The sequence below is a fragment of the Antechinus flavipes genome, chromosome 3 (genome assembly GCF_016432865.1).
Source record: "Antechinus flavipes isolate AdamAnt ecotype Samford, QLD, Australia chromosome 3, AdamAnt_v2, whole genome shotgun sequence".
In the NCBI taxonomy this organism is placed as follows: domain Eukaryota; kingdom Metazoa; phylum Chordata; class Mammalia; order Dasyuromorphia; family Dasyuridae; genus Antechinus; species Antechinus flavipes.
In genome coordinates, this window is record NC_067400.1 from 155,146,260 (window position 1) to 155,169,716 (window position 23,457).

Consider the following 23,457-nt stretch of genomic DNA (forward strand, 5'->3'; position numbering starts at 1 on the left):
GGTTATCTAAGTGCAGTTTCTTCAATAACTCTCTGAAAGCAGGCCTTGGGCATAGGTGGAGATCCTGTTAGCTTCTAGGAATTCTCAAAGGGGAACTGTTATTAGAAGTGGTTGATTGCAAAGTAGACAGAAAACTGGATTGGACTAAGGAAAGCCTGAGCTCAAATTCTATTTCTGATATTTACTAGCTGTGAGACCTTGGGCAAAACACAACCTCTGTTTGTTTCAGTTTTTTCAATTAAATGAAGGTAATAATAGCACCTACCTTGCAGGATTTTTGTGAGGGTTAAATGAGATAATATTTCCTGGCCCATAGTACGTACTAATTAAATGCATATTTCTATTCTTTCTCCTACCCTTACATAGCACTTCTTCTCTTAAGAAACAGGTTTGCTACAAAAGTAAAGTGATCACATTAGCCTTTTAAGTAATATGGAACCAAAAGAAGTATTTGCTTATTGATGATATCTATAGTATCCAACAATAACTTAGTCATTAAAACTGTTTTTTGCTTTAAAAAAATTGCTGTCATTTCCCAAACCCATCCCATAACCAATATTGCTTTTGACAAATGAAATACTTTTCCTGAATTAAAAACATTAACTTTAATCTTATAAGGATTTAATAATCGCAAAATCTCCTAGACGTAAAGGGCTAAATTTTCTAGGGATTCATAGTGATGGATGAAGGAATTCAAAGCTATTTAGGAACTAACAGAGGGGTAGTGTTCAGTGTATAAATTGGAAAAGGCAATAGAGTGCTCTGAATAGGTAGGGTACAGAATGATTACTTGTAAAGAAAAATACCAAATAAAATAGGAAAAGTGGAAAAATATCGAGTGAATATTTTAATTTATTTGTAGCAGGAAAAATTCAAATGTGTGTTGTGCAGGTAGTTAGGTATGCATACATACATATATATGTGTATGTATATAAATATATTTTTTTCAAGTCTTAAATATGTTAGAAATCTTGAAACTGAATATAGTCATTAGTCATAAAAGCTACTGAGGGTGGATGTACAGTTCAATTCATTATTAAATAATTATATTATATAAATATATAATTGTGTAAATAATTAATAAATATATTACTAAATAATATATTCAGTGACTCATTTTTCCCAAATTTAATTCTCATTTATAACTTTACATGACTGACATATTATTCTGTTGTTATGATTCCTTATTACAACCTAGTATCTCCTCATAATAACACATACTTTTAAGGACCTTATTAGTAACTGCACAGACTAAAGTGGTTTCAAATAGTTTTTATATATATGTGTGTGTATATATAGACACATATAATACACACATATATACATACATATGCATATGTAGATACATATGTATATATATGCATATATTGAAATCACATATTATAACATAATGTATATTTTGTAGTACATATTTAAGTAATTTTCGAATTTACATTTCTAATATATTTTCATGTGCAAACCAGTATCTTTTAAATTGTTATTAACTTTAATTTTTAGAACAAGATTTATATCTTAAAACTTGAAATGATGCCCATATTTCTTTCAGTAGAGGGGTACAGTTTTCTTTATCAAACACTTTCCTTTTTCTAATATTATTACCCATTTATAGAAAAGTTGAACAAAATAGTATAGGGTATATAAATCACCTTATACCTTTTAATGTCTTGATAACAGCATTTTAAAGTTCTCTTGTTAAGAATGGTAGGACTAATAAAAATAATTTCTTTTACCTTTTCTGCTCTCATTCTTTTACTTCTTTTCCCTTCTACTCTAAGACTTTCAATATCAGCTCTAATCAATCTCTGATAGAATTTAACCTCTAATTCCTATGTTCTCTTCCATTGGTGGAAAAATATATTGCATGTATTAACAGTGATCAACCTGCTAAAAATTGCTAGTTTCCCTACCACTACATCCATCATATGTCATTTTATATGCCAAGCCAGATGTTAGGTACAGAGACATTATTAATTAGAAAAGCACAGGGCCAAAGGTAAAACAAACTTTATTTTAAAAACTAGAGAAGATAATAACAAATATAATATAGCTCTTTTTAAATTTAGCAAATGTATACTATATTATTTACTTTGAGCTTCACAAATGCTTTGTGTAGTAGGTATAGATAACTTTATTTTACAGACAAGTAAATTCAGTGATTTGCTCTCAATTAATACTGAGCAGAGGATTTGAATCTACATCTCATAAAATGCTGCAAAACACTGAACAGAAATATCAATCAAGTCCATAGAAGTGTCAGATTCCTTAATCCTACCAAAAATCTGCTTAATGATTGCTAGCAAAAGTATCTATGTGTCAACTGCAGAGGATGTGTTAACTCATTCATTTGAATAAATAGTGTAACTTGAAGAATGTTTTATAGCTATCAATCTGTTTCTGAGTCCAATTGTCTAAGCCAGTGGACAGGTACCAAGCATCTCACTGAACTGTGGATTCTGTCTCACTTTCTCTGCATCTCTGCTGAATATTAATCAAGTAGTCTCACTCTTTTCATTTCACCAGAAAACTTAGTCACTTCTGTTCACTAATCAAGTTTTAAAAAATAATTTTCTACCTCATTCTTAGTTGTTGTTTGTTTTGTTTTCTGACCTTCCATAAGTTTTTTGTTAAATCATTGACTTTAGAAGACTTCAGGCATTTGGTTGTGAGAATATGAATGAAAAATGTCTGTTTTACTTTTTGTTTTGTTTTGTTTTGTTTTTGCTGAGGCACTTGGGGCTAAATGACTTGCCCAGGGTCACAAAGCTAGGAAGTGTTAAGTGTCTGAGACCAGATTTGAGCTCGAGTCCTCCTGACTTTAGGGCTGGTGCTTTATTCACTGAGTCACATAGCTGCCCCTGTTATACTATTTTTAAAGGTAGGGTTAAGCCTTGTGACTATTTTTGCCTCTAGCAATGAACACTGGAGCCAATTACATCTAAATCGACACATTACAGTGTCTCAGTCTCCCTCTTTGTCCAACAAATATGTAATTTGTTTCTCCCAAACCCTCACAAGTCTCTAACAGAGAAAGTTATGAATATAATAGCCAAATGATAGGTTCCTTTTTTAAGCTGGCATAAAGCTTTCCTTTAGGGGCATTTTAAAAATTCAAAGAGCTATAAGAAAGGAAGAAAGCCACCATCCATTTCTAAACAATTTTGGGTTTACAGATAATTCCCATCATTCTCATGTTTGTTTGTTTGTTTGTTTGTTTTTATTATAGACTTCTTTATGACTTAGCATAAAATTTTACTGTTTGTGAAAAAGAATATTAATTCCTGCGAGTGGGATTCATATATAGATTTTTTTTCCTCCAAAAATCACAGATGTAATATATCTACAAGAAATGCAGCTCTTTTCATGCTATATCTTATAGTGAAGATTAAGGCCACTTGCCATGCTGCTCCTAAGGAGGTAGGAGGGAAGGATGGACTGGTTGCTAGGCAGTGTAAATAGTGTTTTGGTAAGAGGCGGAAATAAACGTATTTCTGTTGCTTAGCAACAAGATCCACAGCAATAGCTTTTTTCTTCATCTAGATTTCCTGCAAATTTTTGTATTATTTACTCTGTTGAATTTCAAGATGTTTTCCAACTGATTTACCATCTTTCTCTATCTTTTTGCCACAAAATTCTTTGATCTAGCTCTGGCCTCTTTCCTTTACTTTTCAGGCAAATTGATGCTAGGTAATTAAAAATTTTAAAAAAACTACACCAAAAGGTGCTTTTAGTTAATAGTTGATTTGTAATTATAGTGTTTACCTTATAAGATAGCTGATCAAACAATTGTGTATGCAGCCATTTTAGAAAATCTTTTAGAATATATTTGAATGTAAGATCTATGTGCAGTTTCATACTATAATATTACTGAAATTTGTTTCTTATTACATGCAGGAAAAATATAGACACCTCTTAGATTATAGCTTATCTAGTTCCAGTAGCAATTCTAGGACTTAACTAGAACCCATTTAAAGCTTCATAGTAGAAATAGGTAAGTTTAGGACTAAACATTATACATTCTTAACTTCTTACATTGAAATTGATGGATATGTCATTTACTTTCTTAAATTCAGTTTGGACAGTTATTTTTCATTTTATATTATAGCCCATGTATAAATTTTAAAAGTTCTCTGTAAAAGTCAAATAAGAATTATACACATAAAATGCTATTGCACTTAAATAAATAAGCAGGAAAAGTTGCCAATGTTTAATAGCTTATCTTTTGTAAGATATGTGAAATATTTCAAGGGAAAAAAGGTGCCTTGGATTTTTGACAAAAACAGGCATCTTTGATTCTCTCAAATAAATATATTTTATAATTCAAGATAAAAAATAATGGTTCCTTGGAGTACTACTCATTTTATTACTATACTTTTCACATTTTCATAAACTCTCTCTCTCTCTCTGTGCACTTCTTTGTGTCTCTCTGTATCTCTCTCTTACACACTGTTTCTTTCTTTCATATACACATATATATGCACAAACACATGAAAAAAATGTTGTTTATTCTCTTCTCCTTCATTTAGGAGATCACATAATTTCTAGGTTTCTTCCTTTCTGTCCACCTGAAAAAAAAGACCTAGCCCAAAACTATTGTTTTAACAAAGGGGCAATCAAGTATAGTGGATAAATCACTGGATTTAAAGTGAGGAAAATATGGGCTTAAATCCCAGTTTACATAATTTACTAGCTAGGAATATCACATTTTTTCTTGAGTCTTAGCTTACTCATCTGTAAAATTGGGATAATATCAGTATCAACCTCAAAAAGTTTTGCTGAGGTTCAAATGAGCTCATGTATGCCTTTTCACAAAACTTGTAATACCATATAAACACCAGTGATTATTATTAGATCTAAGGTAAATAGAAGCTTTTGATAAACATAAAGAAGACCCGTGAAAAGCTATCTACAGAAAGCAAGAGGTTGAATTTGGGAGGAGAATAAGTGTTCTTTGTTACATTTTTAGAGGGACATATTTTCTTTTTCTTCTAAATACATACCACAAGGATAGAAGTCTGGAACTAGTCAGAAAGAGATGACTTCAAAACCACTTTCAGGCACAACTTATATGACCCTGGGCAACTCATTTCATAACTGTCTACCTTAATTTCTTCATCTATGAAAAAGGTATTATAATAATAGCATATACCTTTAAGAGTGTATTATAAACCTTAAACTATATACATACATTAGTTATTTTTATCATTATGTATTTTTACATATTCATATGTTCCAAGTGTAAATCAGCGATCATTAAAGAAACTATACATGAGATGAGCATAAAATTTCTAAGAAGCTTTTCTTGCTCTTCGAGTGTCTTCTGATCAAAGAAACATGAGAAAGAAGTTTTCTGATCCCACACAATACAGGGGGGCTAAATATAAGAATGTGGATCTTGATTTTTAATATCTCACTACTGATTTATTCATAAGCTTCACAGGGCTGGTGTATCAACTTGGGCTCCTAAAGTCTCAATACGGGGGCAACAACAAGAGTAAGTTTTATTTAACTGGAAAACTTGGGAACATACATCCAAAACTGTACTTTTTGTCTAAAATACAAGATCCTGACCTCCAGATACACTTGGAAAAGGATCATGACAAGAAGACTAACCCCAAAATTACATATAATTTGACCTAGAAATTAATTAATAAATTCCACTAGGTCAAAGAATAGTTATATTTTGCTTCAACTGATATGCTATTCACATGGGTGAATCTGCAGGCTTTTAAAAAATTCAAAGTTACTGCATATTTAACATAATTGACATTTGTCAAAATTAATTTTCTTAGAATTAATTAAAATGTTGCCAATGCTTTACCTGTGTTGTAGCTGTTGAAGTAGTGCTGCTCCTGGATCCCCACATCTGTTGGAACTGCACCCTGATTTCTGCAAACGTTTCAATAATGACGGCAATAAATACATTCTGAAGGGGGGAAAATAGACATATGAACCAGACTTAGCATAAGATTTAGCAGAGGTGTAGGAATTCTAGTAGAATTTCAATAAGTAATTTGTATGTCTGACAGATTTATCAAAATAAAGTATACAATACCTTAACAAGCCAAGCAAGAAAAAATATTAACGTGATGAAATAGAAGTAAGAGCGCCATCGTGGAAAGCTGTCAATTGCTCGATACATAAGGAATACCCAGCCTTCTTGAGAGGCAGCTTCATACACAGTAAAAATACTTGTACCTGTTGATAGAAAGGGAAACACATTGTGTTTCTTTTTTAGATGAAATATTTTTTTTTCAGAAAAAACACACACAACTATTGCCTACCTTCCTTCTTTTAGTGACAAAAGTTCTTCCAGAAGGATTATGTTTTAGGTGGTACGTTATTGGTTTTGATTCTTAAAACTATGAATAAGTATTCCTGCCATGTAAGAAATGAAATTCTAGGTATTTCCTTCACAAAGAGATAATTCAAAGGTAATCTAAAGACAGCAAGAAGCCATCTTTTTGGCATAATGTTAACAGAAGGATACCATGAAAGTGAAATAAAGCAATAACAAGTACAAAGAGGTCTTAATACTTCTGGTTCAAAAGACTATATTTTGCATGTCTTCTTGACATCTATAGAATAAATAAATAGAATGTGTTACATATGAAATACATTGGAAAAGTGTGCTTTCTATTTGAAGCATTATTTTAGAAAGATGAATCTATCTGGGCAACTTCAAATGAATATCACCAAAGCCATGTTTGGTTTGTGGTCTTTACTGAATACCAAAGTATGAACTAGTCAAGTATCTAATTTTGTTTCACATTTTCTGACAAAATTATCCTGCTCCAAATCCTTTTTCTCAGCAGGAAGAATTAAAAGATAAACAGGTGAATAAATTTTAAACATATTATTGACTCTGTAGACAAAACAAAATTTCCAGACATTAAGAAGCCTTAGGGCTTGCTTGGGAAATAAAAGAACCTCAAATTGTTTAAGTTGAATCTAATTAATATTTTTTTTTTACTATTCTGATTTCCTTTGAGATTTGTGTTTTTTTTTTAAATAAATTGACCAGAAAACTTTCCAAGCTGATCTCTAAGCAAAATAATTTGAGGGGAAAAAAGACTTTTTTGAATAACTATGATAAAGATTAAAAGTTGAAAAAAGAGCACATACAGGCATAAAGACAAATGGATTATAATAGCATGTAAGAAACTAAATCCTTAGGTAAGCCCACACCTAAGGTTAAAACAAAATGATAGCAGAAAAACAAATTATACCCACTAGCAAAATAACTTTATATATAATTGTTGCTTTATGAAACAAATAAAATTGGATATAACAAATAAAAGTAGTTCATTTCCACCTAAATGTTACTGTTCTCTAGGTCAAAGTAGTATTGGTCTGCATAGAAAAAGTTTTATTTACAAACTGCTTATTTTCTGCTAAAAAGTATATTAGAAATAAAAACAACTAAGGTCCATTGGTGTTACCAGATTTCCAGTCCTGTTTTTGGAGAAAAGAGTCAACTCAATTCAATATAGTTCAACAAATTTACACCCCTACTTTGTGTAGAACTGATTGTACTAGTATTAAGAATACCAAGATAAAAAGTGAAATTATCTTGTTCTCAAGAAGTTTAGAGTTTAATGGGTCCAGAAGATATTAATAGCTACTTGTTTTAAAAAATTATTCTATCCCATCTCAACTTTTCTAGTTGGAGAAATTAGATGATTGCACATTACTCAGAAGCATAGTTTTATCTGCTTTGTTTTATTATTCATACTGTTATACATGATATAGGGTGACCAAATCAGAAAAAAAAAAGATAAGAATGAAATCAGTCCATTCTCAACACAGTATTTGATATTGATGCAAAATACATTCAGTGAAGTTTGTAAACAATCACTAACTAGATCAATAGGCCCATGCAATTTTTGCAATATTTGATCATTGATAAAATATTCAGAAAATGTTTTTAAATCAAACTTGTTTGGAGGCTGGTTTTCTATGAGTGATGATAGATTTAGATTGATTCATCCATACACTTTCAATTTGGACATCTAGTAATCAATATGATACACACTTGAAAGAAATTGATAGGGACATGACATGTGACTACAAATTGGTAAGAATGATGAAGATCTATCAACCACATATTATGAAGAAAGAAAATTTGAGGAACTATTTAAGTGTATTAAGAGTGTTTTGGGGAACCAAATAAAGAATTCAAGCTATAGATGGATGTTAGATGAGATAGCCTTCCAGTCCTATGAATACTAGAGGGACATATTTAAATTTCCTTCCAAAATAATTAATTCTTTGTCAAAGAAATATCATTTTTACAGATAAGTAAATAGGAAATATAGACAAAGTAAGTTAGGAAGACAGCACTAATAATTGCAGGGATAAAGAAAGCCTTTGTGTAACAGTTAGCACTTGAATGGAGCCTGAATGAAATTAGAGATTCCAAGAGGCAAAAATGAGAACAGCCTATATGAAAGCATAAGAGGAAGCTATGGAATGCTATTTACAAAAAACAGCAAATGGGAAGTTTGATTGAAATAAAAGTCATCTAAAGTACATAAAAGGGAAGAAAGGGGAAATCAGGCTGGCATATCTGAAGCATGTTAAGCTTGGAAATGCCAAGCAAGAAATTTGTAATTTGTCCTAGATGCAATAGGGGTAGCTTGGTGGCACAGTGGATAGAGGTCACAATCTGAAATCAAGATGAAGAATCTTCTTGAGTTCAAATTTGATCTCAGATACTTAATAGCCATGTGACCCTGGGCAAGTCTTTTCACCCTGTTTCCTGATCTGTAAAATAAACTACAGAAGGAAATGGCAAACCAATGTAGTATCTTTGCCAATAAAACCACAAATGGGGTCATAAAGAGCTGGATACAACTGAAAGGAATGAACAACAAAGATGTAAATGGCAGTCAATGAAGTTTCTAGAGTGACAGTCCGATCTGCACGTACTGTGCATCTCAGGATACTTCTTTTTCCAGTGATTTACAAATGAGTCACTGAAATGTCAATGGTGCACAGTTCTTAGACACTCCCAGGCATTTAAAATGAGAGATTAAAGATGTAGATATATAGATGTCCAAAGATGTCAGAAAAGATGGAAAGCGAGAGTGGCCTGCCCTCTATTTAGGTGGGGAAGTGTAGCCCTAATAAGAAGAAGGCATCCTTATCTGAAACCTGAAAGATATAAGAAAGTTTTGGAAATTAGGAGGAGCTCACATTATAATATAACATTCTATTTACTTTTTTTCAAATTTCTTCTCAATTGATGGTTTTGTCTTAAGTGTTAACCTTCAAATAATGTTACTTTTCCTAGCCATGGGCTCTAATCAGTCTATGCCTCCAGACATTTGCTTTTTAAACCATCATCCTGTGTAGATGGAACTGACTAAAGAGGTCATAAATTTCCACTAAAATCTTTAGCCATATCTTGGAGTATTTGAGCAACATCCTGGAGTATTTGAGCAAAATCCTACCAATCTGGTCATGTCTATAATAGGAAACAAATAACCCCAAGTTTCAAAAGGCAAGATAATACATCTTTTCTTACCCAAAAAATATTCTCAATCATATGGCAGGAAAAAGAAGCAAATAATCATGATCTTCTAACTTTCCCATTTACTGACATATTTCTATTTGGCAGAGACCTGTCTCTTAGAAAATTAATCTCCTGATATCTAAAATTTCAGTCCTCATATTTTCATCCTAACACCTAACAAAATAACTTTGATGGACACAAAGGAAAGTGAAAATAAGAGGATAAGCCTCTAAATTGTGTGAGCAGAGGGAGAAGTCACATTCCGCCCAATGCTACATTTGATCCTTAATATCCTGAAAGAATTAATCACAACTTAATAAATACTCTGCCTAATGATCAAATGATGACAGTAACAGCTTGAATAACCAGAGAATTGGCTCACTGTTATTCTTCTATCTACAAATGCATATTTCTGCTTGAAATAGTAATAAAAATATTTTAAAATAAATCCAAGAAGGCCAATTCATCCTTGAGTCTGAACTATGAATTACATTTTGTTATTGGCCATATCACAGAATCATAAAACATTAGAACAGGAAGGGGCCTTAGTCCTAACCACTCATTTAATAAAGGACGATCTAAAGGAACAAAAAATAACATGCTTAAGGCATCAGATCTAATTATTTTTATTTTTCTCCCTACTTTTGTTAGTCTACTCTTGTACAATTTGTTAGTCAATAAATTATATTAATTCTCCCAAACTCTTTAATAAAATATAGGTTTGGATACATACATATTTTCCTTTTCTAATAGTAGAGCATAATGGAATGTTGGGAGTCTAGGGGCTATGCCAGTGGAACACAGACTAGCTGATACTACAAAGTCAAAAGGTTTCTGGTAATAGTGTGGAAATAGCATGAATATTTTTTTGAACATATGTTTTTGTTTGTTTTTCATTTGTTTTGGGATTGAGGGATTAGTCATCAGTCATTAAACATCTACTAAGACCTAGACACAATCTATATAATTTAACAGAGTACTATAGGTATTTTTTTATATTATGTGTCTTAAGAAGTATTGGCTGTTCAGTTATGTCCAATTCTTCATGATGATTTGGGGTTTTCTTGGCAAAAATACTGGAGTGGCTTGCATTTTCTTCTCTAGATCATTTTATAGATGAGGAAACTTAGACAAAACAGAATTAAAGGGCCTGTCCAAAGTCATACAGCTAGTGTCTGAGGCCAAATTTGCCTCAATAATATGAAGCAATATTATAAATTGTAAACAAACCTAATCCCATCTCTTTATTCATAACCTTCCTTCCACAAAAAAAAATCCAGTCCACCAACCTTGACTTCTACAACTAAAATACTTTTAACTCCCTCCTTCCCTCCCTCCCTCCCTTCTCTCTCTCTCTCTTTCACACACACACACACACACACACACACACACACACACACACACAATATGATTTATTCATTTAGAACATTTGCAAATGACTAACTTTATGGCTTATCTTCTCGGAAGCTAATTCCTTATGGGCGGCACCACATTTCTTCTACCAACAAGATAGGGTAAGTAGGATTTCTAGTAAATCAACAGATATCTAATAAAATAAAAAAGACTAACCAAGCTATATTTCACTACAGATAATTTTCTTTTCAAATGCAGATATTTTATAGTTAAAGATAATTCTTTTGTCAAAGATTTGTGTTAATCAGACAGCTGATCTGAAATTTTACTTATTAGGGTTCTGTTTGTTGCTTAAGACAAGTTATAAAAGACAAATATTAATTTAGGCAAGATCCCCTGGTCTAAGAAGACGGTGCCTGAGAATAAAATTTGAATTTCTTAACTAAAGAAATAACAGACTCCTGACCAGGGATGGAGCATACCTCTTCAAATCTAGTAAGCATATATTTGACTTTTGTCTTCTAAATCCAAACAAATTTTTTAAAGACCAAAGAGAAAACTGTCCACGAAGCTAGCTATCATTGTAATGGGTAAAGAATAAATGAGAGAACAAAAAAAATAAAGAAGACATAAAAGATCCAGTAATGGTTGTGTTGTTGTTTTTTTTTTTTTTTTTTTAATAGCTGCAAATGTCTATAAACATGTACAGTGTAATATGTCCCACTTACAGGAGTACTCACTTTACATTTGCACTGAGGCATACTGCAATAGTAAAATGGGTTGCTATATCTGGATAAGCCACCAGATGGTGGTCCAAGCCTTGAGCTCCAATTTGAATAACTACAAATTTTCTAATATAAAAACCTGTATGCCCCAGTATTGCTTAGTCATCCCACATCTTTGTAAACTTCCCTTTTTCTCTCTCTCGAAGTGTAGCAAAGTGCTTCCCTAGACTGTTATCTAATTTAAAGATATTACTTAATACTCCTCATTCCCTCACCTCCAAAATCATAATTCACTTAGTTTATGTTTATCTCCATCATACTGAATCAGAATTTCTTTTCCAACTTCCTATTGCCCTAAAGAGTCAATTATTTACATATAGGATAAGATATATTTGTGAAACAAAATCAAAAGTGAAAGGTAAAACATTATAAACTCATACCATATCTTCAACAAGCCATAGTATTTTGTATTCATTAGAATTTCTCTCCTTTCCAATTTTCACCCTTTTCTTTCTGTGCTTAGCTTTGCTTTTCTAATATTAAGACAAGGGTACCCCAAAGTCCTTTATGCTAGTAGTGTATGGTCTCATACTCAAAAGGAATTGGAAGAAAAAAAAGAAGCTGATTTAACACTCTCCCATGCAACACCACATCTACTCCTGCCCTTTTATAACCATCAGCACTGCCTTCTATAGGAATGTTCTCTTCCTGGGAGATGACTAAGAGAAATACATGGTCCAATGATTTAGTAGACCGGTCACCAAAGGCTGTTAGGTCAGGAACTGACTTTCTGTTTTCTCTCAGTGGGCTCTTCAATGACTTCCCTAGAGAATTTTTATCTCCAGGCTAATAGCCATCTATACTTTGTCATTGTACTCCAGATACCCTAATCTCTTTTAGAGTGCTTCTGCAGTATTGGATCATGATACCTATTAAAATTTTAAAAAGAATAACCACTTAATTCACCTGAAGAAACCTGCTGCCATTTTGTCCATTTCTTTGAAACTTTAAAAAGCACTTGGTGTAGGGAATAGAGAACAAGGGAGGAGACAGAAGTCATAGACAGGTAACAGTAGAGAAATAAATCAGGGGCATACTTCTGTAAGAATAGTGTCAGGATTACTAAAGCACACATACACACACACACACACACACACACACAAAAAAAAAAAAAAAACAGTGACTGCTGAGGAAACCTAAGAATAAAAGAAAGTGCTGTTATTTTGTTCTATTTATTCAGAAGGATTGATGGAATCATGACCAATGACAATTGAAAAAAATCAAAGATGTTCTTACTTTGCTTCTTTTTTCTATCAAAAAGAAAAATTATATATAAATTATATATGTATATATTATATATATATGTGTGTGTATGTGTGTGTGTGTATATATATAGCATTACCTTAGAATTGGAAAGAACAAAACATAAATTGCTAATAATTGATAGGCAAGAAAAGTAAAAAGGTTGCCCTAAGGTGCCCTTTATGAATTCAATATGGCCAAAACAAACAAAATTTTCAGGCACTCAAATTGTGATTCCTGAATTATTGTCAATAATGGAAAGATCACAAAGAATGAGAGAAGTATCAAGAGACTGGAAAAGAGCAAATGTTGGCCCTCTTTTTAAAAAAGAGGTCAAGGAAAGAAGATAAAAAATAGTGCCTGGAAAAAATTTGTAGGACAGTGAACTTGACTTCAATCCCTGGTACCATTTTAGAATTGTTTGTTTAATATATAAAAATGGAAGCAATAATTACAAAGAACCAGGCTATTTTTATTGAAAGCACAACTACCCATATTTGATTTTTTGATGGACTAGGTTATTAAACTAGTAGATCAGGGACACATTATAAACATAGTTTTTAATGTTTTTTTAATAGATGGCAAGACATGTCCTACTAGAAAGCCATCATATTTTTTTCATGAGACCCCCAACATTCACAATGAGAAGTGAAAAAAAAATTTCAATTCACACATACTTATGAAATTTAAGAAGACCTCTTACTGTGAAGTAGGAATGATATAATTAAGTAAAGACACTTCAGTTCAAATAAAGATTTACTAAACTTGACAATAGATACTTAAATATGACTCTAATTAAAATTATTCTAACAGTTAATATTGTTTGCAAATGCTGTTCCAGATTTGTGGTTGCTAGTTCAAATAAGTTTTATAGATTGAGATAAGTGCAAAGAGATAATTTAGTTGCCAGTACAGAATACCATGAATGTGTAAAACTTTTTTTTCCATTTAAAACAATGAAATTAATCTATTGCATATTATGAGAGGTCCTTTGTGACATGAACGAAATCTTTGTTTCTCTATATTCTGCTATGCCAGAAGAATACAAGTTCTGACAGATTCTATCATGGAACAGAAAATCAGAGAGGATCCTCACCATAAGGTTGTTCATCAGGTGATGGACTTTTTTTTTTCTTTTTATGTCAGTAATTTATTAAGCCATCTGCTAAAGACAGAGGGATTGAGATCATTATTGGTTGAAGGATAACTCACAGGAATGAAATCCTAAATTTCCCATGATAATTCAATAAATTCAAATTCAGTAAAAATAAGTTTATGATGTGACAAAACAACACTTTTCTCTGTTCTAAAAGAAACTAATATCTCATGCTTTTGAAAACACTAACTTTTTTGAAATATTTTTCATTGAAATTTCTTGAGAGCAGACATGAATCTTCCACCAAATTTTAGCTTTGATAGATTTACTATTAGAAACTTCATTCATCTGTTCTTACATGCCCAAAATACATAGAGGAATTGGTTTGACAAGCATTAAAATTTCTGATTTATTTATTTTGTGCTACTGGATGAGTAAGAAATAACTATTTAAAAATTTGAAGGAAGGGAATAAGATCCAGAAAATTGCAGGAAAATGTTTCTTATGATTCTTTCTAGTTATCAATGTTGCTTGAGACAATTACCTCTCTTCTCCTAGCCCTCCTAGATCCAATAATTAATTAATCTTTACAGAATTACAAAGGCTAGAAACTAAGACACCAGTGTCTTATAAATGAATTGCCAATTTTGTAGATTGTATCATAATACTAATGTGGTTTGTGGTTTACATGATCCACATAGTTACATTTTATATTCTGTGAATCAGAATGTAGCTATACAATTCAAGTAAATTAAAATCAGCAACTACTTATTAAACACCTATTACACCGAATATTGTTCTGCTTGCAGGGACTACAAATTTATACTCCACTAGTTAAAAACATCAAATACACATATTCAAAATAGAAAATATTTGTAAAATAATACCAAGTAATTTTAGGACATGGAATATAAACAAACAAGGGTATCAGGAAAGGCTTCTTATAGCACGCAGCATTTGAAATGAATTGTAAAGAAAGCAAATAGTTTCAAAAGAAGGAGATCAGCAGGGACACAACAGAACAATTTGTATAAAGGCATAATGGTAGAAGATTAATTGTTGTATGCAAAGAATATCAAGCAGAACAGCTTTGAATTTTAGTATAGCAAGGCTGTGGATAGGAGAAGTGTTTAAGTTGTGAGCAGTTTGTATTTCATTCTAGAGGCAATTAGGAGCCTCTAGCAGGGGTCCTCAAACTTTTTAAATAGGGGGCCAGTTCACTGTCCCTCAGACTTTTGGAGGGCCGGATTATAGTGAAAACAAAAACTTTGTTTTGTGGGCCTTTAAATAAAGAAACTTCATAGCTCTGGGTGAGGAGGATAAACGTCCTCAGCTGCTGCATTTGGCCTGTGGGCTATAGTTTGAGACCTCTGCCTAGAGTTTCTAGATCTGTGAAATGATAAGGTGAGACCCCTGCCTAAAGAATATTTATTTGGAAATTGAATAAAGGATAGATTGAAGAAGCAACAGAGAATAGGATGGAGCAATAGTGGAGAAAAGGCAGGCATTTGCCTAAACTCTCCCAAATTCACTTCCAAACAACTTTTTAAAATGCCTTGAAACAAATTCTGGAATAGCAGAAACTATTTCAGATGAGGTGAAACAATTTTCCAAACCAAGACACTTAGGAAAGTCAATAGGAAAGATCTGCCTCACTGAGATGAGAGTGGAGCATAGTGCATTGCAAACTTCATCCCAGCAAAGCAACACTGGGACTTGGAAACTGAATCAGCTGCTACAGAGAAGGCTTCAGGATCTCTTAACCATAGGAGATGGTCAAGGAGTGGGGCAACTAATCAAATGGTGATTGCTTTCTCAAATTATCATTCCTTGATCTATTTTCAAAATTAATTTTTTTCAATGAGATATTTCACATTTTCTTGTATGTTTTCATTTAGAAATATTTTATGGTTTCTTGATATATCATGGAGTCATTAGCTTGCATTTGCCCAATTATAATTTTAAGGAATTATTTTCTTCAGTGAACTTTTGTCTATTCTTTTCTATTTAATGAGTTCTGTTTTTCATAGGAGTTCTTTTCTTCAGTGAATTTCTATGCCTCTTTTATTTGGCCTACTCTGTTAAGGCATTATTTTCTTCATTTTTGTGTGGCTCCTTTATCATATCTACTGAATTTTAAAAAAAAGTATTTCATGGATCAGTCTTATGTTTTTTCCCAATTTTTTTCCATTAACTTTCTTATTTAACTTTCCAAATTCATTTTTAGTTCTTTTCCAAGATTTTTTTTTTTGGTGTGGTATGGGAATGGTAGCTGAGATCAATTAACATTTTGCTTATCCTTTGACCCAGTAATAGAACTACTAGATCTATGTTCTAAAGACATGAAAAAGGGAAAAGATAAATAGAGACAAAAAGATAGATATCAAAAAAAAATGAAAGCAGCTCTTTTCTTGTGGCAAAGAAATTATGGGGAGGGCCATCAATGTAAAAAGGCTGAATTGTGATGGAAGACTATTGTATTATAAGAAATAATGAGCAGGATATTCTCAGAAATAGCTGGAAAAACATATAAACTGATGCAAAGTGAAATGAACAGAACCAGAAGACCTTTCTATTTACTTTCTAGTTACAGTAATATTATATAATGATCAACTGTTACAATGAACCAAGGCAATTCTGAAGGACTTATGTTAAAAAATGCTATCCATTTCTGGAAAAAAAAAACTGATGGAGTCTGAATGCAAACTGAGGTATACTTTTTACAATTTTTCTTTATTTTCATGGATTTTTTTGATATGTTTTCTTTCAGGGGAAAAGGAAATTGCAAACCACTCCACTATCCTTCCCAAGAGAACCTCAGGAACAATATGGTCCATGGGATCTCAAAGAGCAACAACAGCATTATTACAATGAACTAGAAATAGATAATGAATATGCTTATAAGACCTCATTAAATATGTCTTATTTAAAAAAGAAAAAAAGCATAAAAGATGAATAAGGAACTAGGACAAAAGTGATTATTGAGAGAGAGAGAGAGAGAGAGAGAGAGAGAGAGAGAGAGAGAGAGAGAGAGAGAGAGAAAAGAGAGAGAGAGAAAGAAATAGAGCCTTGATCTGAGAGTTAGGAAGAGTTCAAATTCTGCTTCTCAGAATACTGTATGATGTTGAGCTCATAGAAACTCTAACACTAACATAGAATTGTCTTAATTTGCATTTCTCTGATAAATAGTGATTTGGAGCACCTTTTCATGTAGCTACAAATACTTTCAATTTCTTCATGTGAAAATTATTCATATTTGACCATTTATCAATTGGAGAATGGCTTGAATTCTTATAACTTTGAATTAGTTCTCTATATGTTTAAACATGAGGCCTTTATCAGAACCTTTGAATGTAAAAATATTTTCTCAGTTTATTGCTTCCCTTCTAATCTTATCTGCATTACTTTTGTTTGTACAAAACCTTTTTAATTTAATATAATCAAAATAATTATTTTGTAATCAATAATAATCTTTTGTTTTTCTTTGGTCAGAAATTCCTTCCTCTTCCACAGATCTGAGAGGTAAACTATCCTATGTTCTTCTAATTTGTTTATAGTATCATTCTTTATGTCTAGATCTTGAACCCATTTCAACCTTATCTTAGTATATGGTGTTAGGTGTGGGTCAATGCCTAGTTTCTGCTATACTTCCAATTTTCCCAGCAGTTTTTTTTTTCAAATAGAGAGTTCTTTTCCCAAAAGCTGGTGTCTGTGGATTTGTCAAACATCAGATTACTATAATTATTGACATTTTATCCTGTTAACTTAATCTTTTCCACTGATCAACTACTCTGTTTCTTAGCCAGTACCAAATGGTTTTGATGACCACTACTTTATAATATAGTATTAGATCAAGTATAGCTAGGCCACTTTCATTTGCTTTTTTTTTTTTTTCATTAATTTCCTTGAAATTATTGACCTTCCAAATGAACTTTATTTTTATTTTTTTTCTAGGTCAATAAAATAATTTCTTGAGAGTTCAATTGGTATAGCACTAAATAAATAGATTAGTTTAAGGAGTATTGTCATCTTTATTATATTCGCTCAACCTATTCAAGAGTGCTTGATATTTTTCCAATTGTTTAGATCTGACTTTATTTGTGTGGAGAGTGTTTTGTAATTTTGCTTATATAGTTCCTGACTTTCTCTTGCCAGATAGATTCCTAAATATTTTATACTATCAACAGTTCTTTTATGTGTAATTTCTCTTTGTATCTCTTGCTGTTGGATTTTGTTACTGATGTATAAAAATGCTTATGATTTATGTGGATTTTTTTGTATCCTGCAACTTTTCAAGTTGTAGATTATTTCCATCAGTTTTTTAGTTGATGATCTAGAGGTGTCATGTTATTTCTCTGATGAGTACTGCTTAAGTGATCTTGGGTAAACTAAGCTATCTCTATAGAATTTTGTATTCCCACCTGCAAAATGAGGAGATTGGATGTGATGGCCTCTAAGAGTCCTTCCTAAATCTATGATTCTATGTAATTTCATTTTTCCACAATAGAGAAAGATTAATAAATGTATGTGGAGCTGCTGGATCCTACTGTGGTTTGGTAATATTAATATAGAGATATAAAAATGAACCTCATCAAAAATGTAAATGAAATGTTGTTATGCTATTGCATTTCTGCATCTATGAAGTAAATGTATATGGGCCTTGTAATTAGTTAATTTATAATCTGATACTTAAGGACCATTTTAAAAAAATGTCAGTGTTTTAATTTTGTACTGTCACATTACTTGACATTTTCATAAATTAATTGTATATCCTTCTCTTATTTATCACAAGACTTAAAAATGGAACTTCCTTCCAACATATGTGTGTGTGTGTGTGTGTGTGTGTGTGTGTGTGTGTGTATGTGTGTATCCTATTATGGTTGCTAGCTATAGTACAGTGAATTTCTTAAATTCAAAAAATTTAGGAGAAAGACTAATGAAATAAAAGCTTCACTGAGTTATAGTGACAGCAGATGCAGAATGCCATCTGCCCCACAAATGTGCAGTTGTGGTTATCACAAAAACAACTCACTTCTCACTATAGTACAGGCTGACTTTGGAGGCACATGGCTTAAAAAACAAAGCTAGTAAGGAATATCTCTACGTTAATTGGACACGAGTCTACAATAAATAATAACACTTAGAATTGGTGTCTCCTGTACATATATTCATAAACAATATATAAAAATATCCATAAACCAGTTCAAAGAAGCAAAAAAGCTATCTTAATTAATAATATGGAAGCAAATAAAACATTTCAAATCAAATTACAAAGAACAATATCTCTTACTGAAGAACAAACCTGTCACCAGGATCATTATTTTCTCTTTCTTGTAGGAATATTTCTTTACACTGAAATATATTTAGCAGCTAATCAATTCATAGTTCATCTCTTAATAGATGTTATTTCTCTGATGAGTACTGCTTAAGTGACCTTGGGTAAACTAAGCTATCTCTATAGAATTTTGTATTCCCACCTGCAAAATGAGGAGATTGGATGTGATGGCCTCTAAGAGTCCTTCCTAAATCTATGATCCTATGTAATTTCATTTTTCCACAATAGAGAAAGATTAATAAATGTATTTCCCTTGAAATTATTGTATGTGGAGCTGCTGGATCCTACTGTGGTCTTGCAAAACTTTGCAAGAAGATTTGAAAAAGGCATTAAAAAGATAGATTGGATAAAATGTAAAAAGAAAGCAACAGTAATTGTGTAACTTTTGTCTTCAAAAATTAAATTAAATTAAATTTTTAAAAAATTGAATTAAAGAAGTGAAAAATATTTAGTTTTACAAGCACCATTAAGTAATGGAAAGAGTGATATATATTCACTCTGTAGGGAAAAATAGGCAAGACAGGAACTCATAAGTCTTGAGTTCTAGTCTTATCAGTGACTTGTATATTCTTCACCAGGTCAAGTGACTTCCCTTAATCTCAGTTTCTTCTTAAAAATTAAAGCACTAGGTCTTCTGGGGGTGGAGCCAAGATGATGGAGACAACACAAGTTTCTTTCTGGCCTTCTCCTACAACCCTCAGACTAATTAGCAAATTCAGCCTCTGAATTAGCTCTGGACCAACAAAACCCACAAATAGTGGCAGTGAAAAAAAATTATCAACAGAAGATAATTTCAAAGATCACCAGAAAAGATCTGTTTCAATTGGAAACAGGAGGGAGATAGTCATGCACAAGCAGCTGAGCACAAACACCAGCACAGAAAGTGCAAAGTTCTAGGGTGGTGTGGACTCCATGGGTGGTGCCGACTCCATGGGCAATATGGACTCCATGTGGCCGAGAATCTATGGCGAAGAATCTATATGAATCTACAGCAGTGTTAGCCTCTCTGCTCTGGTTGCAAGCCAGTAGATCAGCAAAGAAGTTATAAAACATCCAACACAAACACAAAAGATCAATAATGAACCCTGAAATGCCAGAATCTCATGAGACCTGGCCATGCCCACCTGGCAACGGGAGTGAATCAGCACTGACCCAGCACAACCACAGCCCCTTATAGAGGAAGCTGCTGCTTATAGAAGAAGCTTGGAAAACTCTCCTGCCCTAAAAGAAGACCAACACTTAAAAAATGAGTAAAAAATTAAAGACTCTGATGATAGACAGCTTTTATGGTGAAAGAGAAGAACAGATTTCAAACCCTGAGGAGACTAAAAGTAGATTGTCTCCAGACAAGGCCCCAAAATGTGATTTAACATGGTCCCTGATACAAAAGGCTCTCCTAAAAGAAATTAAAAGGATCTTAAAAGAGAGCTAGGAAAAAAAATGGAGAAAGGAAATGAAAACTTTGCAAGAAGATTTGAAAAAGGCATTAAAAAGATAGATTGGATAAAATATAAAAAGAAAGCAACTCCCAGAAAAAAAAAGAATTTGTGAAACAGAAAAAGAAAATAACTCCTTAAAAAAAACAGTTATGAAATGGAAAAAGAAAATAACTACTTAAAAAACAGAATTTGCAAAATGGAAAAAAAATTCCATAGAACAAAACAACTCATTTAAAAATTCAATTGGGACAAATGCAAAAAGAAGTAAAAAACCAATAAATGAAGAAAATAATTCACTAAAATTCAGAACTGAATGAATGGAAATGAATGACTCAACAACAAGAATCAGTCAAGGTGAACCAAAAAATATATATATATGTATGTAAAATACCTAATTGGAAAAACAACTGACCTGAAAAATAGATCTAGGGGAGACAATCTAAGGATTATTGGACTCCCTGAAATACATGATGAAAAAAAAGAGCCTAGACACTCTCTTTCAGGAAATCATATACCCGTATATCATTGAATCAGAAGGTAAAATGTCTATTGAAAGAATTCACTGAACATTTCCTGAAAAAAAAAAAAACCCAAAATTAAAACCCCAAGGAATATTGTAGCTAAATTTCAGAACTATCTGACAAAGGAAAAAATATTACAAGCAGCCAGGAAAAAAAAACCAAAAACAATATAAATACCAAAGAGCCACAATTGGGATTACTCAGGACTTAGCAGCTAACACTTTAAAGGATGGAAGGGCCTGGAATCTGATATTATGAAACGCAAAGGAACTTGGAATGCAGCCAAGAATAAATTACCCTGCTAAACTGAGCATTTTCTTTCAGGGAAGAAGATGGACATTCAATGAAACTGGTGATATCCATATATTTTTTGATGAAAAACCTAGAGCTAAAAAAAAAAAAAAAATGACCTCTAAATACAGAACTTAAGAGAAGCATAAAATAGGTAAAAAAACAAAAACACAAAAACAAACTCCAGAATTAGTCATTTGAACTGTAAATGTGAATGAGGTGAACTCTCCCTTAAAACATAAACAGATAGCAGACTGGATTAAAAGCCAGAATTCTATAATATGTTGTTTACAAGAAACATATTTAAAGCATAGCAATGCATACACTGTAAAGGTAAAAGGCTGGAAAAGAATCTATTATACTTCAGGTATAAGAAACAGGGATAGCGATCCTGATCACAGATCAAGCTAAAGCAAAAATTGATCTAATTAAAAGAGATAAGGAAGGAGATTATATCTTGCTAAAAGGTACCATAGATAATGAAGTGATATCAATATTAAACATATATGCACCAATTGGTGTAGTATCTAAATTCCTAAAGAAGTTAAGAGAGTTGAAAGAAGAAATAGACAGCAAAACTATAATAGTGGGAGATCTTAACCTTGCTCTCTCAGAACTAGATAAATCAAAACACAAAATAAATAAGAAGGAAGTTAAGGAGGTAAATAGAATACTAGAAAACTAGATATGATAGGTCTTTTGAGAAAACTGAATGGAGACAGAAATGAGTATACTTTGTTCTTGGCATATAAGAAATAAATTAGAAATAAAAAAATGATCATATATTAGTACATAAAAATCTCAAAAACAAATGCAGAAAGGCAGAAATAGTAAATGCATTTTTTTCAGATCATGATGCAATAAGAATTACATTCAATAAAAGGCCAGGGGAAAATACACCAAAAAGAAATTGGAAACTAAATAATCTCATCCTAAAGAATGAATGGGTGATACAACAAATCATAGATACAATCAATAATTTCATCCAAAAGAATGACAATAATGAGACAACATACCAAAATTTGTGGGATGCGGCCAAAGTGATAATAATAAGGGGAATTTTTTTATCTCAAGATGCTTATTTGCATAAAATAGAGAAAGAAAAGATCAATGAATTGGGCTTGCAACTAAAAAAGCTAGAAAATAACAAATTAAAACCCCTCAAATAACAAACTTGAAATTCTAAAAATAAAAGGAGAGAGCAATAAAATTGAAATCAAAACAACTACTGAATTAGTAAATAAAATAGGAGTTGGTTTTATGACAAAGCCAACAAAATAGATGAATCTTTAGTTAATTTGATTAGAAAAAGGAAAGGAGAAAATCAAATTATTAATCTCACAAAAGAAAAGGGAGAACTATCTGCCAATGAAGAGGAAACTAGAGCAAATATTGGACTTACTTTGCCCAAATTTATGCCAATAAATTTGACAACCTATGTGAAAGGGAGGAATACAAAAATGTAGATTGCCTTGATTAACAGTAGAGGAAATAAATTACTTAAATAGTCCCATTTTAGAAAAAAACAAATAGAACAAGCTATTAATCAGCTCCCTAAGAAAAAATCCCCAGGACCAGATGGATTTACATGTGAATTCTACCAAACATTTAAAGAACAATTAACTCCAATACTAATATAAACTATTTGAAAAAATAGGGAATGAAGGACTCCTACCAAACTCCTTTTATGACATAGACTTGGTACTAATACCTAAACCAGGTAGATCAAAAACAGAAAAAGAAAATTATAGACTAATCTCCCTAATGAATGTTGATGCAAAAATCTTAAAAAAAACATTAGCTAAAATCATCCCCAGGATAATACACTACAACCAAGTAGGATTTGTAGCAGAATGCAGGGCTGGTTTAATATTTGGAAAA

At 32.0% G+C, this 23,457-nt stretch overlaps 1 protein-coding gene across 2 annotated transcripts in view; it reads right to left on the reverse strand.

Annotated features, from left to right (window-relative positions):
* Positions 1 to 23,457, reverse strand: part of NALCN (sodium leak channel, non-selective) — a 513,455-nt gene that overhangs the window by 289,606 nt on the left and 200,392 nt on the right. For both annotated transcript variants that reach the window (XM_051984081.1, XM_051984080.1), the window contains exons 8-9: positions 6,053 to 6,195; positions 5,819 to 5,923 (exon numbers count right to left, since the gene is read on the reverse strand). In XM_051984081.1, the coding sequence (XP_051840041.1) occupies positions 5,819 to 5,923; positions 6,053 to 6,195 (248 nt within the window). The remainder of the gene's footprint in view (positions 1 to 5,818; positions 5,924 to 6,052; positions 6,196 to 23,457) is intronic.